Here is a 24,638-nt window from a genome sequence, read left to right on the forward strand (position 1 = left end):
GGGGCTGCCTTGCTGCAAATGACTCCCTTTGTCATTCTGTTTTGTTATGATTAAAAATGCATGTCGCAGGCGAGGCCCTGGAGTGGAACCTGGTTGAAAATTGAATCATTAATATTCCTCCTGCAGCTGATGCCTCGAGCTTCCCAGGCAGCTGGGAGTGGGAGGCCAACATGCAACAGTTTTGGATCCCAAGGAGTGAGAGAGACAGAGGGTGCACCAGCTTCTCCCCTCCAGAGCCCCTGCCCCATCTTTTGGGATGGGAACAAGTGTTAGGTAAAGGCTCATCCTGATCCTGGGCTCGGTTCAGGGCTGGGAAGGAAGCTAAGCTATTAGGGGTTGAAAGTGCTCAGCCGGTCAGGAGCTGAGTCTATGAAGTTATGGAATTCTCAAAACAACTCCCTGGGTGTAGCTTCTACCACTACCCCATTTTACAGATAGGGGAGGCGTGGAGGGGTTGAGCAACTTAGCCAAGGTCATACAGTCAGTAAGTGCCTCCTGGATTTGAGGTCTTTATCTCTGGGCTCCTATATATGGCTGCTGGGCACTTGGGATGCAACTGGTCTGCAGTGAAAACTACTGAAAGTGTGAAGTCACTCCAGATTGCAAAGATTTAGGTCAAGAAAAAGAATGCAGATTAACTCAGAAGGAGCCTTTTTTGGTTTTCTTCCAGATGTAGAAATGATCATCTTTTGATCTACTGGGTTAAGTAAAATATACTATTCAAATGAACTCCCGCCCCCTGCTGCTAAAAAACTTTAAAAGAGGTGTGGCTACTAGAAATCACACACTTGGCCCCTGTGGTGGCTGGCATTATACTTTTGTGCACAGCATTGTTTTCGCTCATATTGATTTTGACATGGTTTTTTTTTCCCCTTGTTCCTCAGCTTGAAACTCAAAGAAGCCTTCTCCAGTCCCAGAAAAAGCCCTCTGACACAGTCCCACCTGTTGATGCAGTGTCTCATTCTCCCACTAGACACATGATCGATGCTTCCACAGGCTTCTGCAAACCTATCTGTAAACAGGGGTGAGGCTCAAGGGACTCAGGCTGTTTGGATTTCCTCACTCTTAAACCAGGATGGCATCCACTCATCAAAGCCATACTATCCCAAGAAGATTGAGGTTGAGCCCTCAGCCTCCCAAACTGCCGTATAAGCCAGACCAAGTCCAAAGCCAGGGAACCCCAGGACAACAGAGCCAAAGTATGTGCCCTATTGCTGCTCCAGTGCAGGGACCTGCTGCAAGGCCTCCCTCCCAAATGAAACAGGAAGAGGGTGGATTGAGAAGGAGCACATCTGGGCCTGGCTGCTAGGGAGGGAGAGGTATGTCAAGATAGCTCTCCAAGGTGGCCACCTGTGCAGGACAGGCTGCTGTTAGTCCCCAACTCTCAGTGCCGTTCTTCAACCAGAAGAGGGTCCAAGTAGTCAGGCCTGGTATATAGTCTATAAACCTAGCACCCGGCACTCAGAAGGTAGAGGCAGAAGGATCAGAAATTCAAGGCCATTCTCAGATGCATAGTGAGTTCTAGACCAATTTGGCCTAAATGAGGTCCTGTCTCATAAACAACAACAGCAAGAGGCTGGAGCTGGCTCAGTCTATTCAGTGTCTATCATGTAAGCATGAGGACCTGAGTTCAGATCCTCAGCAATCACATAAAAAAAGCCCTGCTCAGTGGTGTATTCTGTAAGCCAGGGCTAGGGAAACAGAAACAGGGAATCCCTGGGGCTTGCTGTCAGCCAGTCCAGCCATTCAATGAGCTCCAGGTTCAATGAGAGACCCTGTCTCAAAAAATAAGATGGAGGAAGCACCCTTCCCCCAGACCTCTGGCCTCCACATGCACAAGCACCCACACAGAACAACAAAAAAGAGGGTCCAAGTTTTGTTTCCCCATTCCATTTTATAGGTGTGGAGATACAGGCCAAGAAGGAGCAGAGAGGCTCAGGCATTCCTCCCTCTCTTCTCACATCTTTTTTTGGGGGGTGAGGGGAAGTGGGGGCCCAGGACCTCATGCATGCTAAGCAAATGCTGGACCGCTGAGTTACACTCACAGCTCCCACTCACATTATTAAACTCATAGGTAACCTGTTAGAAGCCCCACTGTGAGCCAGCCCCGCACTGTACATGTCACAATCTCATGGAGGCAAGTACATTTATTGTGCCCATGTGACAGATGAAGAAACTGAGGCACAACATGATGAACAAGATAGAGTCAGGCTTTGACCCCTAGGTCTTCTGATCTCTGAGCTACAGTCTGAAACACTGGCTGGTCACCACACAAGGCCAGGGAAATGTTCAGAAGCCTGAAGAAGGCTGTGAGGAGGTGGACAAGGACTGGCGAGCAGTGGGGCATGCAATGGCAGTGGCCATCCTTTTGCATTGACTGTCTGGTAGGTACCTGTGCTAAGGTCAGCCAGGACGGGCTGACTCCTCACACTGAAGGGCTTACCTGATGCCTTCTCTCCAGGGAGGAAGACCAGCCAAACATCAGCTAGCAGAGGCTATTGTTGCCAATTTAGGGGTAGAAAAGATGGAGACAGAGCTCAGCCTGCTCCTCAGGTTCTGAGGGTAGCCTTACCCTGCAGTTCTCCATTTATCCTTTTTCTGTCCTCGTCACCCCAGGCCTTGGCACATGCTGTTTCTTCCACACTACATCACTCTTCCTTTAAGTCTAAGGCTTGACTCCAGGAGCCCTCACAAAGCCACCTGATCATCTAGCCCACAGCTGTCCTCCACGCTGGGTCTGGTTTGTCACTTGTGCTCCCCCTCGCCAGGTGTGTCCTGCAGCCTCTCATACAGAAAGCCCAGCACCCTATGAGACAAACACTCCTGGCAAGTATACCAGGACAGATCGAGGGACAACAGGAGCCACAGCTACCATGTGCCTTTTTAGGGATACTTTTTAGGGATCCCTTGGAAGTTACTGCTTTGGGTTGGTGAGGTATTAGAGTTGTTGTCTATCTGCCCATATCAGTCAGTCAACAACAACGCAAGGTAGCAACTGGCAACTGTGCCTGCGAGCCCAGATGGCGTGAGAAGCAGGGCCTAGGAGTTCATGGGACTCAAGCCCTTGGAAAAACAGCAGTCAGAGAGCCCAGTCACTTAAAACTTCTTCCAGAGGCCAGCCCCACAGCCTGGGAAGTCAGCTCTGGGTGCACTCTGTAGCGCCCAGAGTCTCCCCCGGTACCAGAGCCTCCCCTGGGTGCAAAGGCTGCACTTCTTGCTGCTGCATGGTGGCCGCTGTAGAGGGCAGCTGTGGCACTTGTTCTCACAGTGAGGAGTGGGTGCTGAGCCAGAGGAGGTCAGGAGTACAGGAGCGAGCAGATGGCACTTACTTGTTCTTCCATCTCCCACCCTTTACCCCAGACCCCCGACCACCCCACCCTCAGCCCGACTCATCCCTTCCCCTCTTCCCCAGCTTCCCTCCCCCACTCGCACCTCCCCAAGGACAAGCAAAGTTATTACAATAATGAATTAGCCAGCCCGCTTACCGCCGCCACTGGCGAAGACAATTATCCCCCCCTCACATCCCTAGCCGCTGCTCTGCTCCCTCATAAAGACAGGCTTTTGGGGCCGCTTTGTGCTTTGATTGGAAATGAAGAGATTGCTAATTAGGGAACACCTGCTGGGACCCGGGCTGGCAGGGACAATGTAGGACCAGGACAGACCAAGTGGCCATTGTAGGCTGGCCGTGTGTGTGTGTGTGTGTGTGTGTGTGTGTGTGTGTGTGTGTGTGTGTGTGTATGCACTCACATGTGCATGCCCCCACGGGGTGGTGGAGGGAAGCTAGAGGAAGAAAAGAGAGCGGTGCCTTGCAGACGCCTCAGTGATTTAATCCAACTCCCGGCCACCACCCCTTGAAACCATAAACAAAACTCAGACATTTTATGGTGCTTTTCACCTTTTAAAGGATGCTAATTTGTTTATGGGCGGCTGTAATTCTGCCTGTGTTTGCACAGGTTGGCACAGGCTGGGATGTGTAGTGCACAGCGGCAGGATGCACAGAGCTTCCCAGGTCCCTGTGGAGGGATGAGGTGGGGAATCGGTGCCCAGAGGTGACCTGCTGGCACTGGACAGCCTAGTAGCAGTGACAAGTACATGAGCTCAGAGGGTAATTAAACCCAAGATTGACTTCATTCTTTATTCTTGTAACCCAAGATTGACTTCATTCTTTATTCTTGGGAACTACCTAGCTCTCCTTACCCTTTCTTTCCTCTTAAATTTTTATTATTACCGTGTATATATGATCTGGTGGGAGGCAGTGCCAGTGTGCTACAGTGCACATGTGGAGGTCAGAGACAACTTTGTGGAGCTGGTTCTCTTTCCACCTTTACCTAGGTTCTGGGGATCGAACTCAGATCATCCAACTTGTGCAGCAATTACTTTACCCATGGGCCATCTTGCTAGCCCTGTCCCCACTCTTTCTTGGGCTCTCAATCTTGGTGGTGGCTCCTTTCCCAGAATAAAGGATTAGTTTAGCTCTGGGAGGGGGAGGGTTGAGGGGGGCAGGGGCACACAGATTCCCAACTCCTTTCTCCTAAACACCATAAAATATGGCTGGCTGAGCCCCTTCCTTGTCTCACGAGCCTGAGACCCATAGAAAGCATATGTGGAAACACATCAGAGGACTAAAGCAGGAGAGGGAACTGTACAAGAAGGGCCATGAGCAAGAGGGGGATCTAGATGGACCATGAGGGGCTCTGTGTGGGTCACCAGCCAGGGATGCCTGTCCTCTTTCAAGCAAGGACATTTTAACAGAGCTAGTGCACAACTCAAGGGCAGTACAAGGGCAGGGGTTGTGGTGGGGCCTGAGGACTGGGAGATGTGGCGCTGGCAGGGAGGGAGGCTGTGCACACACCCCTAGGGTACAAGACTGTACACAGTATGCTCAGGCTACCTCTGTGTTTATGGGTGGATTGGGGGTTCTGTAGGAGTTCCTTGGAAGGTGACAGTCATAGAAACTGATCCAGGCACACCTGTGTGGCACACCCCATTCTTGAGCTGACTCTGTCTAGTTTTGTCCTTTCTCTCTATCTGCCTACACCTGAGTGGTTCAGACACACAAATGTACACCCCCACCCCCACCCCTATCCCCACCTCCATGGAGCAATGGCTAAAATACATGCCCAACACCCTCTACCCTTCTGCTTACTCCAGGAGAACGTGAAGCTCATCACAAAGTTCCTTTCTTGACATAAATGTTAGAATGAGGCTGCTCTGATCCCAGCCTCAATTTTTCCACCTATAAATGGGGAAAATGCTTTTTATTTTTGTTTGGGGGATCTCCCCAGCAGCTCAAATGCTCTGATTCGATAGTGTGGTACAAGGTTGGGGTACACTGTACAAGAAAACAACCATATGCATAGCATTTGAGTATGGCCTGGCTCTGATTCCAGTGCTTCAGCTCAATAGCCACTGAGCAACCTTAGGCTAGACTCTTGTGGACTTTGCCTGTCTCATCTGTCACACAGGATGGGGAGACTCCAGCACACATCTCCTTGGATTGCTGAGCATGAACAGGGTCAGGAGTAGAACTAAACGGAGAGCTTGGTTCTTAGTATGTGCTCAGGAATGGGGCTGTCTTCTTCCTCTTCCTCATCACCATCAGCAGCAGCACCACAATCATTAGCATCATTTCAGCTGTGTACTGTTCCATGGGGTCAGGCTAGCAAACTCATTTAGTGTTAATATCCATTTAGTGCAGTTCAACAGATCTGCTTTCTGAGCCCTCATGCATTCCCCGCCCCCCCCCTCTGACTTGTGTAAGCATAGACATTTCTCAAGACATTTCCAGATCTTTCTGTGAGAAATAGAAAAGTTGATGGAGCCCTAGGAAACAGAGACTAAGAATTCCTCTCTCTTCCACATGAGGTCCCAGCACTCCGTGGGGCACACAGGCAGTCACCAAGGCAAGAGACCTCTTGGCCAGAGTCCTTTGCTAACTGTTGGCACAAGCCAGGCAACATGAGCCACCAGAAGTGAAGGACAGTGGGCCCTCTGCCTGGTGCCTGGGAAAGCCTCTGAGAGATAGAAACACAGGCCCCCAAGGGGCTGAAGTCACAGATGTAAGATCACCCAGCTTAGGCAACTGCCCAAAGCTGAGGATGAGTTCCTACAGGTGGGGCTGGGGCTGGGCCCTGAGGTGATGGCTCCAGCAGATGGTGTCCTGTACACTCTAGGGCCCTCTCTATGCCCAGGGACATGAACATGCCAGGCTCTAGAGAAGCAGATGGCAGGAAGGTTATTTTCTCTCCGCTGAAAGCATGCTACTGCCAGGCAAGGCCATGGGCTGTAAAGGTGGAGGAGGAGTGGGACTTGAATGCACTGACATTCTCTGAAGCAAACCTGGGTCTTCCGAACCCTCTTACAGTCAAATCCTGAGTTAGTAAAGGTTCATGCTTTTATGGTCCGATGCTTGTATGCTCACCAACCTCCTGTATCTAGTCATAGTCTATGAACTTAAAACATGAAGCCACAAGAAGAGCAGAGCTCTGAGCTAGACCAGAGTTAGGACTTCCTCATGCCTCATCTTCCAGCAGCCTTACAAACAACCCACATGGGATAGTTTATGACTTCATAAGCAGATGAGAAAGACAATGCAAAGGGGTGGATGAGCTCTTTGGGGCTCAGAAAACTAAGAAACACCAGAACCAAAGCTCAAACTCAGATCCGCCCAAGCTCATAGTCTGGACTTTTCCCATCCATTATGCTGGCAGTGACCACTGGGTTCCAATGGACAAGCACAGGTTCCATCAACATGGACTCATATCATGTCTTGAATTTCCTTTCTAGTTATGGCAGTGGGAGCATGAGGCAGTTATTGGAAACACCTGGAGGTGGCATTCTGAGTGGGGAGACAAGGGGCTGCTGAGTGGGCATCTGACTGGCACACAGAGTGAACATATGTGCCCCTGAGTGTGGATTCAAGCAATTGGGAGCTGATGCATGGGTACCTATGGGATAATGGGTATATGGACTAGGGATACTTTGGTCTTAGGCTTTACATCGCCACCAGGGAAGTGTGGAATGAGGTATTTTAAAAGATATATTTATTTATTTATTTGTATAAGTGTTTGACTGCATCTATGTATGTGCACTGCATGTATGCAGTGCTCAAAGAGACCAGAAGAGGGTGTCAGATTACCCTGGAACTGGAGTTGTAGATGGTTGTTAGCCACCATGTGGGTGCTGGGAACTGAACCTGGGTCCTCTTGCAAGAGCAGCAAGTACTCTTAACCAGTGGGTCAACTCTCCAGCCCCAAGGGATGAAGCATCTTAATGTGAACAGAGAGATTTGCTTGGGGTAGGGCAGGAGGTAGGACTCAGGCTATAGGAATGCCATAATGTATATCCATTATGGGTGGATGGGAGAGAGGGAGGGACTGAGTAGCCTGAAGTATTCAGGTAGGAAGATGCTTCAAGCCCATTGGAACTGGGTTACTTGAGTCATTGAACCAGCATGTCCTCATGGACCCACTCCATCCCCACAGCACTCTCAGAGCTGGGTGTCCACACCCTACCGGTTCAGTGATGAGAGCATAGCGTTACAGAGGGAACTAAGTTTGAGTTTGACATTTGTCTTTGCCATTTCCTAGGTCTGTCATTGCCCCGCCCCTCAGTAAGCAGATTAGGGAACCTCTGTTCTCTCCATGGCACACTGGAGATGCCATCCACTCTAGGGAACGGCATGGAGAGAAGAGGTAATAACACTCAAAGAACCCCAGTCAACATGCTCCTTTGCAGTACCAGATCCCTTGCCTATGTACTTGCCCTCCACACACTCATCCCTGTCTCTTCCCTTGAGGCACCCAGACAGGTTACACGCAATTAAAGCAAGCAGGTGGTCTGCTCTTAATCCCCACATTCTTGCCCCAACTCATTTTATGTTTCAAAAATCAAAGAGAATGCTGATATTCCTATGTTTTTTATGTGCAGGACAGGGCATTGACCAACCATGTTGCTTGGGGATAGGCAATGCCTCCACCCTGTACCCCAGAGGGGCAAAGACACTCCCAGAGAGAGGCAATCATGGGCGCTCCAGGCTCTGTTCAAAGGGTCTTGGGGAAGTTGTCCCTTCCCACAGACCAGAAAGAGATTTCTCCACTGAGAAGAAGCATGAGGAGGTAAGTGAGTCCCTCTTCCCATATAGGAACCTGAGCTCTATGGTGGCTCTATCCTGGGTCAACCTGGAGAGTGATAGAAGCTCAGATTCCAGAGGGGCCCTGTGTACCTGAGGGAAAAGGACCTGGGCGAGGCCCCTCTCATCTGCTGCCCCTAGTTAGAGACAGTTAAATCTTCACTTAGCTCCTTTGCCCCACAGTGCTCCTTTCCCATCTAAACACCAGTCTTCTGACAAATTTCCTTGATCAGAAGTTCCCACCAGGTCCAGAAGGGTCTCATAGGTTCTTTCTTCAAATAACTGACCAATTTGGAATAGAACTAACCAATCTCTGTGCCTCAAGACAGGAAGTTCTGAAGCACAGTCCATGCTTCCAAGCTCCCTGAGGGCCAGGCTGAGTCTCAACCAGAGCCGAATGCACGTTTGGTGGGCATCTTTCTGCCCTTTTTCTTTCCTCACCCCTACCTGGCTCCTCCAGAAGCCACTCAGTACAGCTCTTACTCAAGATTCCCAATCTCTGCTCTAGGGAGACTCATCTAAGACACTTATTTCCTGCAGTTCCTCAGACCCAAATGGCAAAGTGATAGTGGAACCCACCAGGATGAATTTGTTCAAACCTAGACCCCTATACACCCTAGCAGATAAAAGGTGCCAAATAAGCACAGACTCTCCCAGTCTGGGGAGATTCCAGCTTTGAACTTGCAATGAGCTCAGAATCCAGAGAGGTATTTCTGCCTCCCCTCGTGTCCAAATTGAAGAACCAGGACCTAGAGCCCCACCAGCAGCAGGGAAGCCAGCACAGCCTGCAGTTCACCCTGATAACCTGTTGCTCTACTGGTGCAGATTGGGAGGCCTCATTGGCAGCACATATTAGTGTCATCATGACTCACACCACTGCTGGAGCATTTTAGTAATCTAAATGTGAAAAGAGAGACAAGGATTGGGGACCAAGGAAAATAGCACCCTTAGAAAGGGAGTATACCAGAGACAGTGTCTGCACTAAATAGTCCAAGTATTCTCACTGGTCTCACTAAAGTTCCCATTATGACACTGTGTCTTATGGAGAAAAGGGTGGTACCAAACATTGGCGAACATCTAGGTGTCTCTGGATGTACCTCTGCATGACCAGCTACCCCCCACCATTGACCAGGAGAAAGGCTATGGGCTGTGAATGCCTCTGCAGAGAAAGAGAAGGCAAAGGAACAGCCGGAATCCAGTAACCCCTTGTCTGTGGAAAGTCACAGACACAGAGGATAAACACTTTGTCCCAAATGGTGAGCACATGTTGGACACCATCCAAGGTGGGGAGATATTCTAACACGCCTTGGGAATGTGATTAGCATCCTGAGAGCCAAGGTGGGTGGATCAAGAGGAGATCAAGGTCATAGGAGGGAAGGTAAGGAGTCCAGTTGCTAGTGCTGTGCCCTTGGCAAGAGACCCTCCCTCCGTCTTTCCTCCCTCCATAATAAAGCCAGGTGGTGGGCTAAGACAGAGACAGCTCACATGGAAAGAAGGGAGACAGTCCAAAAAGGGGGAAAGGAGACAACCCCCATGGAAGAAGGTCCCACAGGGAGCTGGGCTGATGTTTGTGTTAGAAGAGGTGATGGCCCACTAGGTTTGAGTTTCTGGGAAGATGAAATGTGGACACAACATGAGCAAAATGTGAAACACAAAGGGGAGGATGTTGCCTGTGGATGACTGAGGGAGGACGTAAAGTTTGATGTGGGAATGAGATGGGGGCGTGAATGTACAGACATCACAGAGCAGGAGATGTGTGGCATATATACATTATAAAAGTATATCCTGACACAGGAGCTTTCTAAATTCTGTGCAACTCACAGATTAGGTCTACATTTTCCCTGTGAGGTTACCTTCTCCTCCGTGGAGGTGTTGAAAATGATTTATGGGGGTGGGGAGATGGCTCAGTCAGTAAAGTGCTTGCCTTGCAAGTATAAGAACCTGAGTTGCTCCCCAGAACCTACCCAAAGAGCTGGGTGTGGTGGTATGTGCTTGTAATGTCAGCACTGAGGAGGCAGAGATGGGCAGATCCCTGGGGCTTGGTGGCCAGCTAGTCTAGCCTACTTGGTGAGCTCTAGGCTAGTGAGAGGCTTCTCAGAATACTATACATACATACATACATACATACATACATACATAAACATGCACACATGTGCATACAACAGTGAATGGTATATAGAAAAGCAGGGCGGTAGAGACTGGCAAATGAGGGCTAAGAAGGATTAATGAGCTTTCTTAATTGTGCTGCAATATTTAGAAGGGTGCAGAGACTTGGGGAATAATAGCTAGAGTTTAGGATAATTTTCACTGTGAGAAACACTGGACATTTCAAATAAAATAAATGAAAAATAGAAACATTGAAAGTACTGGACCAAGCTCTACATCTGTGTCAATGGCACAAAATGGTAGCTGGACCTGGTACCTCAGGCCTGTAATCTCTTCTACTCAGGAGGTTGAGGCAGGAGGATCAGAAATACAAGGCTTCTCTGGGCTACAAAATGAGTTCAAGGTTAGCCTGAGTAACTTAAATAAAATGAAAGTGGGATGGTAAGAGGGCTCAGCAGCTAACAGGGCTTGCCACCAAGTCTGAATTTGATCCCTGGGACCCATATGGTATAAGGAAAGAATTGACTGACTCCCACATGTTGTCCCCCTGATGTTCACATGTGCATTTTGGCACATGTTGTATGCATAAACACACATATGCACATACACAAAATAAATGAATAAATATAATAATTTTTAAGAATAGAAGTAAAAAAGGGCTGGGGATGCACCTCGGTGGTAGAGAGCTTGCCTAGCCTGAACGAGGGCCTACGTTCAATCCTCAGTCATGGTTAATCTTCGTTTTGAACCGGACTGAGTTTAAAATCACATAGGAGACACACTTCTGGCCCTATCTGTGAGGGTATTTCCAGAGAGGTTTAATTGAGGAGGGAAGACCCGCCCCCCCAAATGTGTGCAACAACACAATACCATGGGCTGGGGTCTCAGACTGAATAAAAGGGAAATGAAAAGGGACAAGCATCCATCACTGTCTACTTCCTGACTGTGTATGCCATGTGACCAGCTGCCTCATGCTGGTTCTGCCACACCCTTCCCTTCCACGATTGACCGTATCCCCTCAGATGGTAAACCAAAATAAATCCTTCCTCCCTTGAGTTACATCTTGCCAGCATTTGGTTAAATAACAAGAAAATTAACACACACACACACACACACACACACACACGTTTTCTATGGGCTACCTGTTTACACTGAGTCTTGTAGAACCTGTGAAAGGCAACATTAGATAGTATAGCTTCCAGGGCGGCCTTAAGCAAGATCCTTAACCTCAGTGCCTCAGTTTCCCAGTGTGTAAGATGGAAGTAATCTTCAAGGCCAGCCTGATTTACATAGTGAGTTCCAGGCCAGCTGGGGCTACAGGGAGACCCTGACTTAATAAGACCCCCCTAAAAAAGATGGGAGTAATCATGGCATCTACATCTTTCAGTCCTTACAAAGTAAGATAAACTATGGAAAGTTCTCATCACATAAAGGACCTTTAAAAGTGCTTTTCCTACATTCAGAAGAGTAATTGAAGAGGAGGGACGCATGGAAATGTCCAGAAACCAAGCAAGCACCAAACAACACAGCAAGGAGATGTCTCTGGGAAATGTCATATTAGGTTTCAAGTAAGAGCACAGCTCATGTGAGGGGAGATTATTGCAGGGCAGGGGCACAGGGTGGAACCCTTCACAATATGAAGCAAAAGAAAGGAAGTTTTCAAGCTTTAAATTCATGATGTGGTTCATCCCCAATGTGAAAACTGCAGGTTAAAGAAAAGATGAAGTTTTAGGGGATGGAGAACAAAGCATGTCCCCGGGCTCAGTATGGAAATGACAGAGACCCAAGACCACCTGAACTGTGCAAGTCCAATCACAAGAACCATTCTTCTGGGAAATTTGATGGAGGGCGATGGAAGGCCTGAGATCAAGGGTTCAACATATGAAGGAATCACTTATAAGTTTTATAAAATGGTATAGATGGGGAGAAAGGGGACATAGAGACCAGAAAAGTAGACTGGAGGACCTGAGGGAGAATACTTTAGAAATAAGTTAGACAGTAAAAAGAATTGTCACACAGCGATTAATGATAAAAATCAAGGCCATTTAGTTAAAAAAAAAAAAAAAAAAAAAGAGAAAATCTTTACAGAGGCATATAGGGACAGAGAAAGCAGATGAGACACGCTTTCCGCTCTGAGGACTAAAGTTAGATGGGGTTGGCGAGAGAACAGAAACAGACAAGGAAACAGCCACGTGGAAAAGCAGACATGTTGCTTAGAGACTAGCCTTCCTAAACAGGTTTTCAGTAGGCTTAGTACTGTTATTAATTAAATTATCACCACTATTATTGCACATGTATATGCATGTGTGTGGGCACAGTTCCACAGCACGCATGTGGAGATGAGAGGACAACTTTGTAGAGTCAGTTCTCTTCTTTCACATTTTAAAATATATTTTATTATTATTTTATGTGTATGAGTGTATTGCCTGCATGCGTGTAAGTGCACCTGTGTTGTGCAATGCCTGAGGAGGTTAGAAGAGGGCCATAGGATCCCCTGGAACTGGAGTAATAGATGGTTCTTAGCAGCCATGTGGGTGCTGAGAATTGAACCCCGGTCCTCTGCAAGAGCACTCAGCAAGAGCAGCCAGTGCTCTTAACCACTGGGCCATCTCTCCAGCCCTTCTTCCACATTTTACACAGGTTCCAAGGATTGAATTCAGGTTGCCAAGCTTATTCTGCAAGTGCCTTTATAAATTGAGCCATCTCACCAGCCCAACAATGGGCTTTTTTGCACAACTCAATTTACATATTAATTACTGAAAGATTTTTCCTGTTCATACCATGAAGGCAAGACCCTCTACTCCTGACTAGGGAAGATCTAAGGGAAGAAACCAAAGGCACTAAGCACAGCAAGCATTCTGGCCCAGTCATGCTGCTGCTGGGTTGGGAGCTGGTACCATTTACTCCCTGCCACTTATTTCCTTCCAGACAGTGTCTCACTGCATGGCCCAGGTTTGCCTCAAATGCAAAGAATCCTCTCCCTCAACCTCCAAGGCCTAGAATTCAGAACCGAGCAACCACATGGGCTTCTCCATTCAAAGCATGTTGGATGCCTGCCAGATCCCAACACTGTGCTGGGAGATGGACCCCCCCAGTCATTGCAACAGAGCCCTTGACTCTAGAAGACAGCTGTGATACAGGAGGTTCACTGCCCAGAGGAGCACAGACATTCAGGACAGGACCCAGAACCATCCCTGAGGATTATCTGTCCATCCCTTCCTACAGACAAGGAAACAGAGATAGGGAGACAAGGGCTTGTCCAAAGGCACCAGGCAGTGGCTTCTGGAAGCTAACATAAGTGATTGCTCAATATGCTGATATAAAACTCGGTTTTATTTCCGTACACAGCTTGGTCGCCTCCACAACAGTGTCCAGCTGCATCACTGGAGTGTCATATTTCAAGGTAATATTTCTGATATTTTTAGCGAACAGATTCCATGGGTTTAATTATAATGCATTCTCTCTCCTCTCTCTCTCATTCTCTCTCTCTCTCTCTCTCTCTCTCTCTCTCTCTCTGCCCCCGTTCCCTACCTTAAATGATTAAACAAATTTCTCCTAAAAATAAGTCAGGAAAACAAGAAAAGAGGAGCCTGGAGAAGCCAAAGCTGTGTGTGGCTGACAAGTATGACATTTCTCATTCCTGTACTCATCTCTTGCCTGATCCCTACATGAAGGACGGCCTCTTTTGCACATTCTCTAACTTTATATAAATGGTATCTGCCAGCCTCTAAACATTTTCTGAATATCCTTCCCTCATCAGTGTGACTGACTACCCAACAGATCTACTGAGACTGTTCATTAGCGTCACAGCTGGCCTTTGAAACTTCTATTCCCCTAAACAGAATTAAGGTAAAAATTCTACCTAAGAAAAATGTCCTCTCCATGTATATCTGTGGCCCAAGAGCAACCCCCAAACTCACAGGGACTATTTTCCATCTCAAGATTCTCCCTCTAGGCTAAAAGAGGTGCTTGATCCCTGCTTCCCAAGGAGCGACAGCAGATGGGCGTCTGATGGTGGAATTAGCTCAAGAGTCATTACATGAGGGTGTTCTCAATTGAGTGCCCCAGAGTAAATAGTAATTACACGTTCCTTCTAGATTACTCTCAGCCTGCGACGGGGAAGAAGAGTCGTGGATGGCTGACCACAATACCCTGAACATACTCACGTGCACACAAGCACAAGCACTCAGCCTGGTCACAAGTCTGGTTTCGGAATTTTCCCTTAAGAGTGTGATGGCAATTCTGACAGTCCCTTGAAATACACAAATCCAGCTCCCTCAGAGGCACCAGGAATTGCCTTTCCCTGTTCCCATTTTTCTTTCCTTGCTGAGTACTCCCAGAAGACATCCCATCAAATATGCGGGGAAACAAGCAATCCTCCCCCACACCCCAAGTTACTCTTCTCAGAGAAGAAGAATTGGCCCTACACACAAACTATACTGTGGGGACTCAGAACACTTACAAACATACAAGACAACCTATATAAACCATTTTTCTGCCTCCATATCTACACATATGCTGGCCTGTGGAGAGCAGGTTTACATACAGGGTGAAAGACTTGTCCAGATCACCCCTGCTCATTGTGTTAGACTTTTAGTCACTGTGGCAAAGCAACTTGAGAGAGGTGGTGGAGGTTTCAGTTTATGATTGACAGGCTCTGCTCTTTCTGGCCTGTGATGAGGCAGAACATCACAGCTGAAGGGTGGAGAGAGCCTCATGGCAGGCAGGAAGCAGAGAGGAGTCACAGGAAGGGGCCAGGCCAAGGTATCCTTTAGAGATATAACCCCTGGTGACCCAATCAGGCCTCACCTTCCATAGTTTAACCATCTTCCAATAGTCTAAAATTTTTAATCAGTGGATTAAGCCATTGATTAGATCAGAGCCCTGGTGATCTAGTGTCTTTGGAAACACCTAACAGACATGCCTGTAGCTGTGTCTACCAATCTCCTAGATGCCTCTCAGTCCAATCAAGACTAAATACCATCCATAGTTCCATATTTAGGAAGTAACTGGCTATACACGTGCAGCTACCTCCCATGGGAAACAGGTATGTCTTGAAATCACCTCAAGAGTAGCTAGCACCTTTTGTAAACTTTGTTGACCAGGAAGACTCTGGAAGGAATATAGGGCTTTGAAAGTTTCCTCCCTCCTGGCCTTTTTGGCAAAGGGCTCTGGAAAATGATCATAGCTGCCAACGTGCCATCTCCTTCCCCACCATAATGACCCTGAGAGCCTGTTATCTGGTAAGCACTGTCCAAGGGAATTTTAGGGGTCTCCTGTGGTCTCGGGTACTCTAGGAAGGAGGTGCTTCCAGCACCTCAATTTACAGATAGGGAAACTGAGATAGAGAGTAAGGAACTTTGTCCAAGATCACAACTGGTGGGAGACGAGCAAGGCCTTTGTCCTAGTTTGTGTTTTGTTGCTGTGATAAACTCTCTTACCAAAAGCAACGTGGGGGAGGAAAGGGTTTATTTGGCTTATACTTTCAGGTCATAATTCATCACTGAGGGAAGTCAAGGCAGGAAGTGAAGCAGAAACCATGGGGGAACACTGCTTCCTAGCTTGCTCATTGGCTTCTGTTCACTTGGCTTTTTTGCACAATCCAGACCCACGGCCTAGGTATGGTGCTACCCATAATGGGCTGGGCCCTCCACAGCAATCATCAACCAAGACAATCTCTTGCAGATATGGCCATAGGCCAAGCTGATCAAGGCAATTCTTCAGTTGAGGTTTCCTCTTGGTGTCTCTAGGTTGTGTCATGTCGACCACAAAACTAACCAAGATAACCCCACTGGGCTCTGAAGCTAGCTTTTTGCCCAGATGGCTTTGCAAAGGCCACTGTGCAAGGAGATAGATTATTCTGAAGCTGGTAAGTGCTTTTCCACTTTTCAAGGACTGTTTTTTCTCTGATTTTTTTTTTTTTTTTTAAAGACGAGGTCTTACTATGTAGCCCCAACTGGCTTAGAATTCACTATGTAAATCAGGGTGTCCTTGAACTCACAGCACCTGCCTGCCTTTGCCCCCTGAGTGCTGGGATTAAAGGTGTACACCACCAGGCCTGGCTTTTCTCTGATTTTTATTTTAGGTTATCACCAGAGAGACTCAGAACTGAGATCAGCAGGCAATGAAAGGATTTGTAGAAGCCAAATTCCCTCCTGAACCCCCACTGTGCTCATTTCTTCAGATGCTTCCCAAGGACTGCTAGCAAATTAGAAAGACTGGGAGCTGCTTCTCCAGGTGCATGGAAGTCTGGGTACTGCTGAGGGGAGGAAGGGAAGGGTGAGTACGAGGACCACAGAGGTACAAAACTAAGGCCTCTGCATATTAAAAACTAATATTAGGGGCTGGAGAGATGGCTCAGTGGTTAAGAACACTGGTTGTTCTTGTAGAAGACCCAGGTTCAAATCCCAGCACCCACATAGCAGCTAACAACTGTCCATAACTCCAGTTCCAGGGGATCCGACAGCCTCTTCTGACCTCCGTGGGCATTGCATGACACAGGTGCACTTACCTACATGCAGGCAATACATGCATACACATAAAATAAAAACAATAAAATTTTTTTAAAGTTTTAAAAAAACCTGATATTAAAATTTTAGGATCCATGTGTTTGGACAGGTAGCTCTGACCAGTTTTTCCACTAACTTTTCAATGTGCTTAAGGATGTCGGGGTTTGAGAGAGGTAAAGGCAGAGAACAATTTGGAGAAAATGACAATAAATCCACAAAGCCCAGGCAAAGCCATTTCCGGGTTCAAGACCTGGGATGAGGGGGCACAGACTAGCTGACTTACCGTGACCGATTTTGTTTCAGGTACAACGTTCTGGGTTCATCAGAACCAGTATTTCTAAACATGTAAATGTTTAAAGGAAGAGGGCCTCCAAGGCCTCTTTCTGGCCCTCAAGTGATGATCAAAGGACATGCACTCCGCAGAGCCTGAGCACCTTCTTTACTACTGAGCTTAAAGTTGGCATTGGGCTAGACCTGCCTCCTCTCACCCCAGCAGGCTATTCTCTGACCACCTGGGCCTGCAAATGGAGACAGTCCTCCCTCAACCCAGAGCCAGGATCTCTCTCCAGTTGACTTCAATGTTCAATGGTGTGTGTGTGTGTGTGTGTGTGTGTGTGTGTGTGTGTGTGTGTATGTGTAGTACCATACACCTTGTTTCTTGAGACAATCTTTCATTGATCTGGGACTCACTGATTAAGTCAGGCTAGCTGGTCAACAGGCCCACAGGGATTTGCCTATCTCTTACCTCCCCAGCTCTGGGATTATAAATACCACCATACCAGCTTTTCCCCCATCATCCCAGTCCTTCAGTGGCCTTTGAACTTCAAAGTAACTATAACTTCCCCAGAAGTTATATAGAGAAGGTATAAGGATGCCCTGTGCCCCTTCACCCTGCCCCCCCCCACTGACTTGTGCACTCGTAAAACCCACTGTTATTACTTAATCTCAGATATGCATGGGGCAGTCAGTCTCTGCAAGACTGGCACAGAAGCAACCTATCCATGACATTTCTCTCTCCTGTCTTAACTCCTCATTGCCGGAAACCCTAAAACATACGCACATACCCACATACAGAGCCTAATCAACAATAATTTCACTCCTGAATATTGCTAGAAAGATCACTAAGGCAAGCTAATCAATTGTCTCAGCCAGCCACTAGTCCCCATGAGATGCCCAGACTTTACATTGCTATCATTTAACTCTCGGCAGCCTGAGTTTCTGTGCTCTGTCTTCCTGATGTTCTGGGAGGAATCCAGTATCTGAAATGATGTGCATAGCTCTACACTGTTCAAAGGCCTTGTCTGTGCTAATGGAAGCAGACACTCTGCAGGGCTTCAGAGGGAAGGGCTCCCTCTTATGTGTACCCCCGGGATCAGAATAGGGGCCCGGCAGAGTCTGAACAGAGGAAGCAGGAACCATTGAGAAGGGGGAGAGGAGAGAGCCTGACAAATGAGGGGACCAGGAGCAGGAGAAGTACCAGTTTAGCAATTAAATCTGACATCAGCTTAGACAAAGCTTCTTTACTGAAAAGGATACAATTCTTAAGATTCACATAGGAAAAGGTGACTAAATGCTGTGTGTGTGTGTGTGTGTGTGTGTCCCCATTCCCTCTTCTCCCTCTTCTCTCTCTCTCTCTCTCTCTCTCTCTCTCTCTCTCCTCTCTCTCTCTCGACTTGGAAGAAGGGGGGCAGACAGTGGAAGGGGCTGGAGCCAGGACCATGATTAATGGGTCATGAGCTATTGTAATAGTTCACATATATGGGGACTGGAGAGATGGCTCAGCAGTTAAGAGTACTGATTGCTCTTGCAGAAGACCTGGGTTCGATTCCTGGCACCACATGGCTGGTGGCTAACAACCATCTATAACTCCACTTCTAGGGGAATCCAACAACCTCTTCTGACCTATGCACATACATGTGCACTTATGCACATGCAGGCAAAATACTCATATACACAAAATAAAAATAATAATAAATAAAATATTTTTTAAAAGTTCACACAGATGATGATGATCAGAGTTTCAAGTCACATAGAGGATGATCAGAGTTTCAAGTCACTTCTCCAGTGATCAAGGGATTAGAGGTGCCCCTTGAGTGGAGTCTACAATTCATTTGCATGCATTCATTGAACTCATATGGTACATTAGGCACTAGGGTCTTCGATAGGGAGGCTGAAAGGGAGGCAGTGACAACTCAAGTGTTTACTGGCAGCACCTCAACTGCTAGGAAGGAGAGCAGAGGAAGGAGGGAGAATAGAAGTTACTTTGCAAGTTTGGGAGGCATTGTGATTCATATTCAAGATTTCCCACTTCAATCAGGAAACAAAGGGTTTCTCTGCGGGCCCATGCCCAGTGGCATAGTACATCCCTATGCAGAGACACAGGGCTCTGAGGACTTGGGACTGGAACCTCACACAAGAGGACAATCCTTACAGGACCTAGAGCAGTGAACTTGGCTCTAGAATTCATTTGTCAGAGCAACTCTATTAAGAGGAAGGAAAACAGAATAGTCAGTCACCTGTTGCCTTATGGTCACAGGGGTGCTGGTTTTGCATCCAGGACTGGCCTGCTTTGAGGGTAACAACCCAAACTGACCTCTGAGAACATGGAACATAGAGGGTGTTGCCAGAAGGGCATAGACACCCAAGAGCCCCACTTCTCATTGGACTATGAACCAAGGCCCAGAGGGTGGACAAAATCCATTTCTATAGAACGGAAAAGTCAGACCTGCCCCTGACCAAGGGAGGCAGCCAAGGTGCAGCTGCCCTCTTTGCCCTCTCAGAGTGGCTTAAAGCTCCAAGTTCATTTGGGGTCAGAAGGCTTCCTCGGACACCTTAAGCTGTGTTCCCGATGGAGGGATAGCTGAAGTCTTTGTGACCCAAGATTGCTTCACCATGTGTCCAGGATAGCAGGACTTGGTGGAGGTGTGCCAGATGTCCTTGGTGATATAACCAGAGGTGTGCAAAAGCCAGAGCTCCAGGTTAAGCACAAGAAAGTGTACACACTTATTGGACCCAGGACTTGAGCAGTTCATCTTCCCAGAAACCCTGGGGAACAGATTTTATTGCTATCTCCATTGAGCAGAAGGGAAGAGTGAGACCTTGAGTGGTCCAGCAGCTCTAATCTCACACTGGGAAAGGGAGTTTGCCAGGATTGGAGCCCTAGCTGTCTGATTCGGGGGATATGCTCTTAACTACAGCTCTATACTGTCAGCAGAGCCACTCAGGGCAGGATGATTAACTATACACTACACTAAGCCAATACTGGAATGAAGTATAGCTGGTCCAGGTCTAGTGGCCATTGGGACAATCACCCCACAGGAAGCAAATGCAGTAGAGAGGAGAGTCTTAGGGCTTGGGAAGTGAAAGCCTCCAAAGGGGGGAACCACAGGAAAGCTTCAAGGGATGCATGGGGGCGCACCTGGACATCAGAGAGCAGATATAAGACTCACCTCACGTGAAGAGCTAAGAGAGCAGTACCCAGGTACCAGGGAGACAGCAGCTCAAAGAGCCCACAGAAAACATGCCAGTCAACCTCAGAAAACAGGGGAAAAGTTCAAGTCAAAGAAACAGAAACTGGCCACCTGGCCCGTCAGTGGCACAGGCACAGAGTGGCAGTGTGTTCAGAGTGCCTGCATCAGAGAATCTGAGATGAAAATTTCACTGCGGAGACCCAGGGCCCATTCAGAAGTTGTGTGGCTCTGCCTTCCCCTTCCTCCACTGCATTCCAGAGAGCCAAGGGAGAGAGGCCAGAAGTCTTGCCTAGGCTTAGATGTCTGACCTCAGCTTGACCTTGACATTGTTCGACCTTGGCCAAGTTGCTCCTGGCTTTCTTGGGCTGGATTGGGACATTCTCCACCTGCCTTTACCTGGCACGGTGAGCCAGATAGACTTGGAGGGCCTGGGGGAAGGGAGCCCAATAGGAGCAACTAAACTCAGAGATCACAGGCGCTGGGCTGACGTGGAAGTTCCTGTTCCAGGGGGGAAGACAGAGTCCTCAGAATTTCGGAGGTTGGTCCTCTACTTCCTCTGGGTAAGAAGAAGAACACTCCAGCTGCTGTCAAACCAAGTCATACTCCTGTCTCATTCTCACTTCTGACTGGAGGAAGAGAGTGATTGAAGTTGCCCAGTCTCTCCAAACCTTTAGTGAGCCAAGGACCCCAGTCTGCTGTCTGGCTTTTTTTCAATCTTTCATCTGACTCTGGTCTCTGTCTCCATTTTCCACTTTGTGACCCCCCCCCCCCAAATCTCCCCATCTCCACCCTGCCTTCCACTTTGAAGAGCCCAGAAGTTCTACAGCTGCCTGAAAGTGCTGATGACTTAACTGGTTTAATTTTTCTCCCCAGCAGCCCTGAGGGGTTTTAACTCTTTCCTCCTGCAGAAACCCAGCTTTTGGAGTTGAAGGTTTAAACTCTCACTGGGAGACTCATAAATATTCGGAGTCACTCTCTCCCTCTCTGTTTGATTAGGAAATGAGCCTTTAACTCAATGTAATCCCCAAGCCATTAACAAAAAAGCCCTCAACAGCTCCACTATTAGAATTTCACTCTTAACCCGCTGAGGATTGAATTAGATTAACATAACTACCCACAATCTGAGTTTATTTTCTATGCCAGATAGAAATGTGTTTTCAGGAAAGGCGAGGAGGGGGAGGGAATGGAGGAGAGAAAAAAAAAAGGGAGGGAAGGGTAATGAAATGTAAAAATAGAGATAAGGAGACGGACAGATACTGCAGAAGTGCAGGGAGGAAGAGAGCTGTCTTTGGTTTCAAGCCCCTGCCAGCTGCTACTTTTTATTCATAGGGTACTTGGAGGGACCTCGACTCTCTAAAACAGTTTGAATCAGGCGAGCACTTTCCATCCCTTCTTCACAGAGATTGACGGTCCTGCACCTGAGCCTGCCACATTCCAAAGCACCTGCTCATTGGCCCCACTGTCCCCAATTTGGGAGGAGGTCACGACTGGATTCCTGCATGTTCCAGGTGGCAGGGGGCACATAAAACCACAGTACATGCCCATAGACAACTGCTCGGTTACCTCTGCAGAGATGAGGGAGGATGCTAAGGTTAGGTCTGCCAACATGAAATCACAGACAGTCCTGAGCCCAATTACATTTAAGAAATCAGTTTGGGGGGGGGGTTGGAAATGAGTGTGATAGATGCTCAGACCACATAAAACTAACAGTTATTGAAGCAGAAAGTAAGTAATCAGAGACTGTACACAAATGTGCTGGAGTTTCCCCCAATTACACCCTTTATAAGGAAGCCAGTGGGGGCAGAAACCACATCCTGAACAGGAGGACTAAAGCCAAGGCCTCCATCTCTCTACCAAGCAAGCCCCCAGCCCACCTGAACATACCTGCAGATGGTTAAGGAGGGACAGCTTGTGCTTAAATGTTCCAACAAATACTCTCCTTTCTGTCCCGAGAAAGCTAATGAGAACACAAGACTCTCCCACTGCATTTAGTCACGAGTCTGGACCAGACAGGCCTCAATGTGCATGTTGGGAAGGGGAGGGGAGGATTTGCTCCTTTACTGAAAGGTTAAAAAAACCCAAGGCTTTCTTTAAAAAGCCACTGAGCTCAGAAAGTCCAGGAAGTTCAACTTTGCAAACAGTGGACTGCTCCGATTTCTGCACACAACGTCTCAATCACTTGATTCGCATGAGCCTTAATTAACAATAACCCACCAAATCCCACTCCAGCATATTGAGGAGAAAGCTTAGTGGAATTGGTGTATCAGAGAACTTGGAATAGGAAATGATAATAATAGTGATAATAATAATAATAATTCTACAAGGATACTTTACTTAATTCTTTTTTCTGGATTTCTTGGACATTATTTTGATGCTAATGACATTTCCCCCCTCTACCCCTTATTTTCTACTGGGGAACATGTGGAGTTCACTTCTAATTTCTTTTTCCTTCCTGATTCCCATTCTTCCTTCCACAATAGTGAATTAAAGATATTAGTAATTCAAAATAACGCAGGTAAAAATTTTAAAAACCAAGAAAAAGGAAAGTTATAAAAATGAGATCAAACTGCCTCTTGAAACGTATGCATGCCCATGCTATTTAACTTTCATCATTTATTTTGCTGACAAACCTATTTTGCTTGTAATCAAAACCAATTTAGCTATATTTGCTTTGCTTAATGCTTTTAAATTGTAGGAAAGATTGTTTTTTGGTTAGAATATTGTTTTCCTAAACAAATGCAGAGGTAGCATCCAGCAATACAGCATCAGTAACTAAGCTTAAGTAAACGGAAACCCATCATCAAAAGAATGAGGTACGTTTAAAAAGTTGTACATAGCATATATCGAATGCCAACACATCTATTTTCGAAAGTTTAGGGCTACTCTTGCAGAAATACCGTAAAGCTTATCTCCCCAACTACAGGAGTTTTGGTTAATATGACCCATTATCCAGAAACTGAAGTTCCAAGGTTCCACCAGAAGCTCATGGCAAGTCAGCTCTGGGGACACAGGGCAGTAGAGGTGGGAGGGGGTTGTCAGGGGGCACCAGAGCCACCGGATGTGCCTACCTTGTCTGCACACAGATGGAGTTGTTTCAAACAAGCCTGGCTTTGACAAGACTAGAAATATTAAGTTTCTCCCCAGTGAAGGATGCAGAGTGATGTGGTCAACAGCCCGCCACACCTGGCTTCATCCTTCCTGATATTCTTCCTCCTCACCCAAAGTTTCTTAACCCCTTCCAGACATGAGAAAATATACCCAGCAAGTGAGCCAGCTGAAGCCCACAAGGAAAGGCAGACTGGCTCTCATCTCCACTTCTCAAAGCAGAATAGCTCCATGGAGGGCAAAGGGGGTCTTTTTTTTCCTGGGAGGTGCTATAAACAAGATAGTTATTGGAGCTTTCAGGACCCTAACCGAACCTGAAAGCTCTCAGGGTGCCCCCAAGTCTGTCAGCACCCCTCCATCATCACCCTGAAACCGAAGCGAAGCGGGTCTTCCCCTCTGTCACCTTCCCAGCTCGCCAGACGCTGGAGCTGCCAGCGAACAAAAGTTTTCACGCTGGGAGACATAACCACCCCGCTGAGCTGCATGTGAACTTTCTCTTGCCCTTTTGATTTATTTACTTTCTCTCCCTGAAAACAAATAAAAACCAAAGGGAACCCACTGATTCCAAATGAGTTTGTGAAACCGTCCCACCCAGCCATGCCAAAACCCTCTGACCTTCCCATGACAGTCTGAGAGGTAACATTCTCCTCTCAGCCACGCAGGGATGCTTTAGTGAGCCGAAACCAGGATGAAAGAACAGGCATGGGGAGATATTTTTATCTATTAAAAAGAGAGAGCGAGCGCATGGGAGAGAGAAGGGGGGGTATGTGTGTAGGGAGAAGGGCAGAAGGCACAGGGCAGTCCGGGGAGGAGGGAAGGAAGAAGTTAGCTTACTTACATGCTTGGGCTGGCTAGAGGACGGGGCTGCCGAGGAATGGTCACCCTCAGGTGTTCCAGTGGCTGATGACTCGTTGCTTGGCTCCTCCGACACCAGCTGACAGTCCCCTGTCTGTGTCTCTTTGTGACTAAGGACACAGTACTCCCAATCTATAAATAGATCCCGACTCCGTGATTGATATAACAGGCAGCTGACAGAAAAAAAAAAAAAATCCCACAACCATAACCAGGTCTTAAGCAAAACAGGAAAAAGCTTTGGACTTTGAATCCCACCAAACTCTGTGCAGGTGATCCGGTCACCTATGGGCACCGGAAAGGGGGAAGTGTATTGGCAAGGGAGAAGGACCAGGGTTGGGCAAGTACTAGAGGAGTATGGAGGACAATGGCTTCTCTAGTGGCGCAGCTCTCTCAGGTCACTTAGAGCTGGTGAGGACCGGTCTGTGGAGAGTAATGGGAGGAGTCAGCAAGAAGTCCTGACCC

The 24,638-nt window shown here is 47.6% G+C and overlaps 1 protein-coding gene across 1 annotated transcript in view; it reads right to left on the minus strand.

The window, feature by feature from the left end:
- The window catches only part of Esrrb (estrogen related receptor beta), a 170,258-nt gene extending 145,827 nt beyond the window's left edge, over window positions 1-24,431 (minus strand). The window contains exon 1 of the mRNA XM_008840208.1: window positions 24,160-24,431. Within this exon, the coding sequence (XP_008838430.1) occupies window positions 24,160-24,161 (2 nt within the window). The 5' untranslated portion in view covers window positions 24,162-24,431. The remainder of the gene's footprint in view (window positions 1-24,159) is intronic.
- Window positions 24,432-24,638: the final 207 nt, after the last annotated feature.

Source organism: Nannospalax galili, unplaced genomic scaffold (assembly GCF_000622305.1).
Source record: "Nannospalax galili isolate Female #2095 unplaced genomic scaffold, S.galili_v1.0 scaffold330, whole genome shotgun sequence".
Taxonomy (NCBI): Eukaryota; Metazoa; Chordata; class Mammalia; order Rodentia; family Spalacidae; genus Nannospalax; species Nannospalax galili.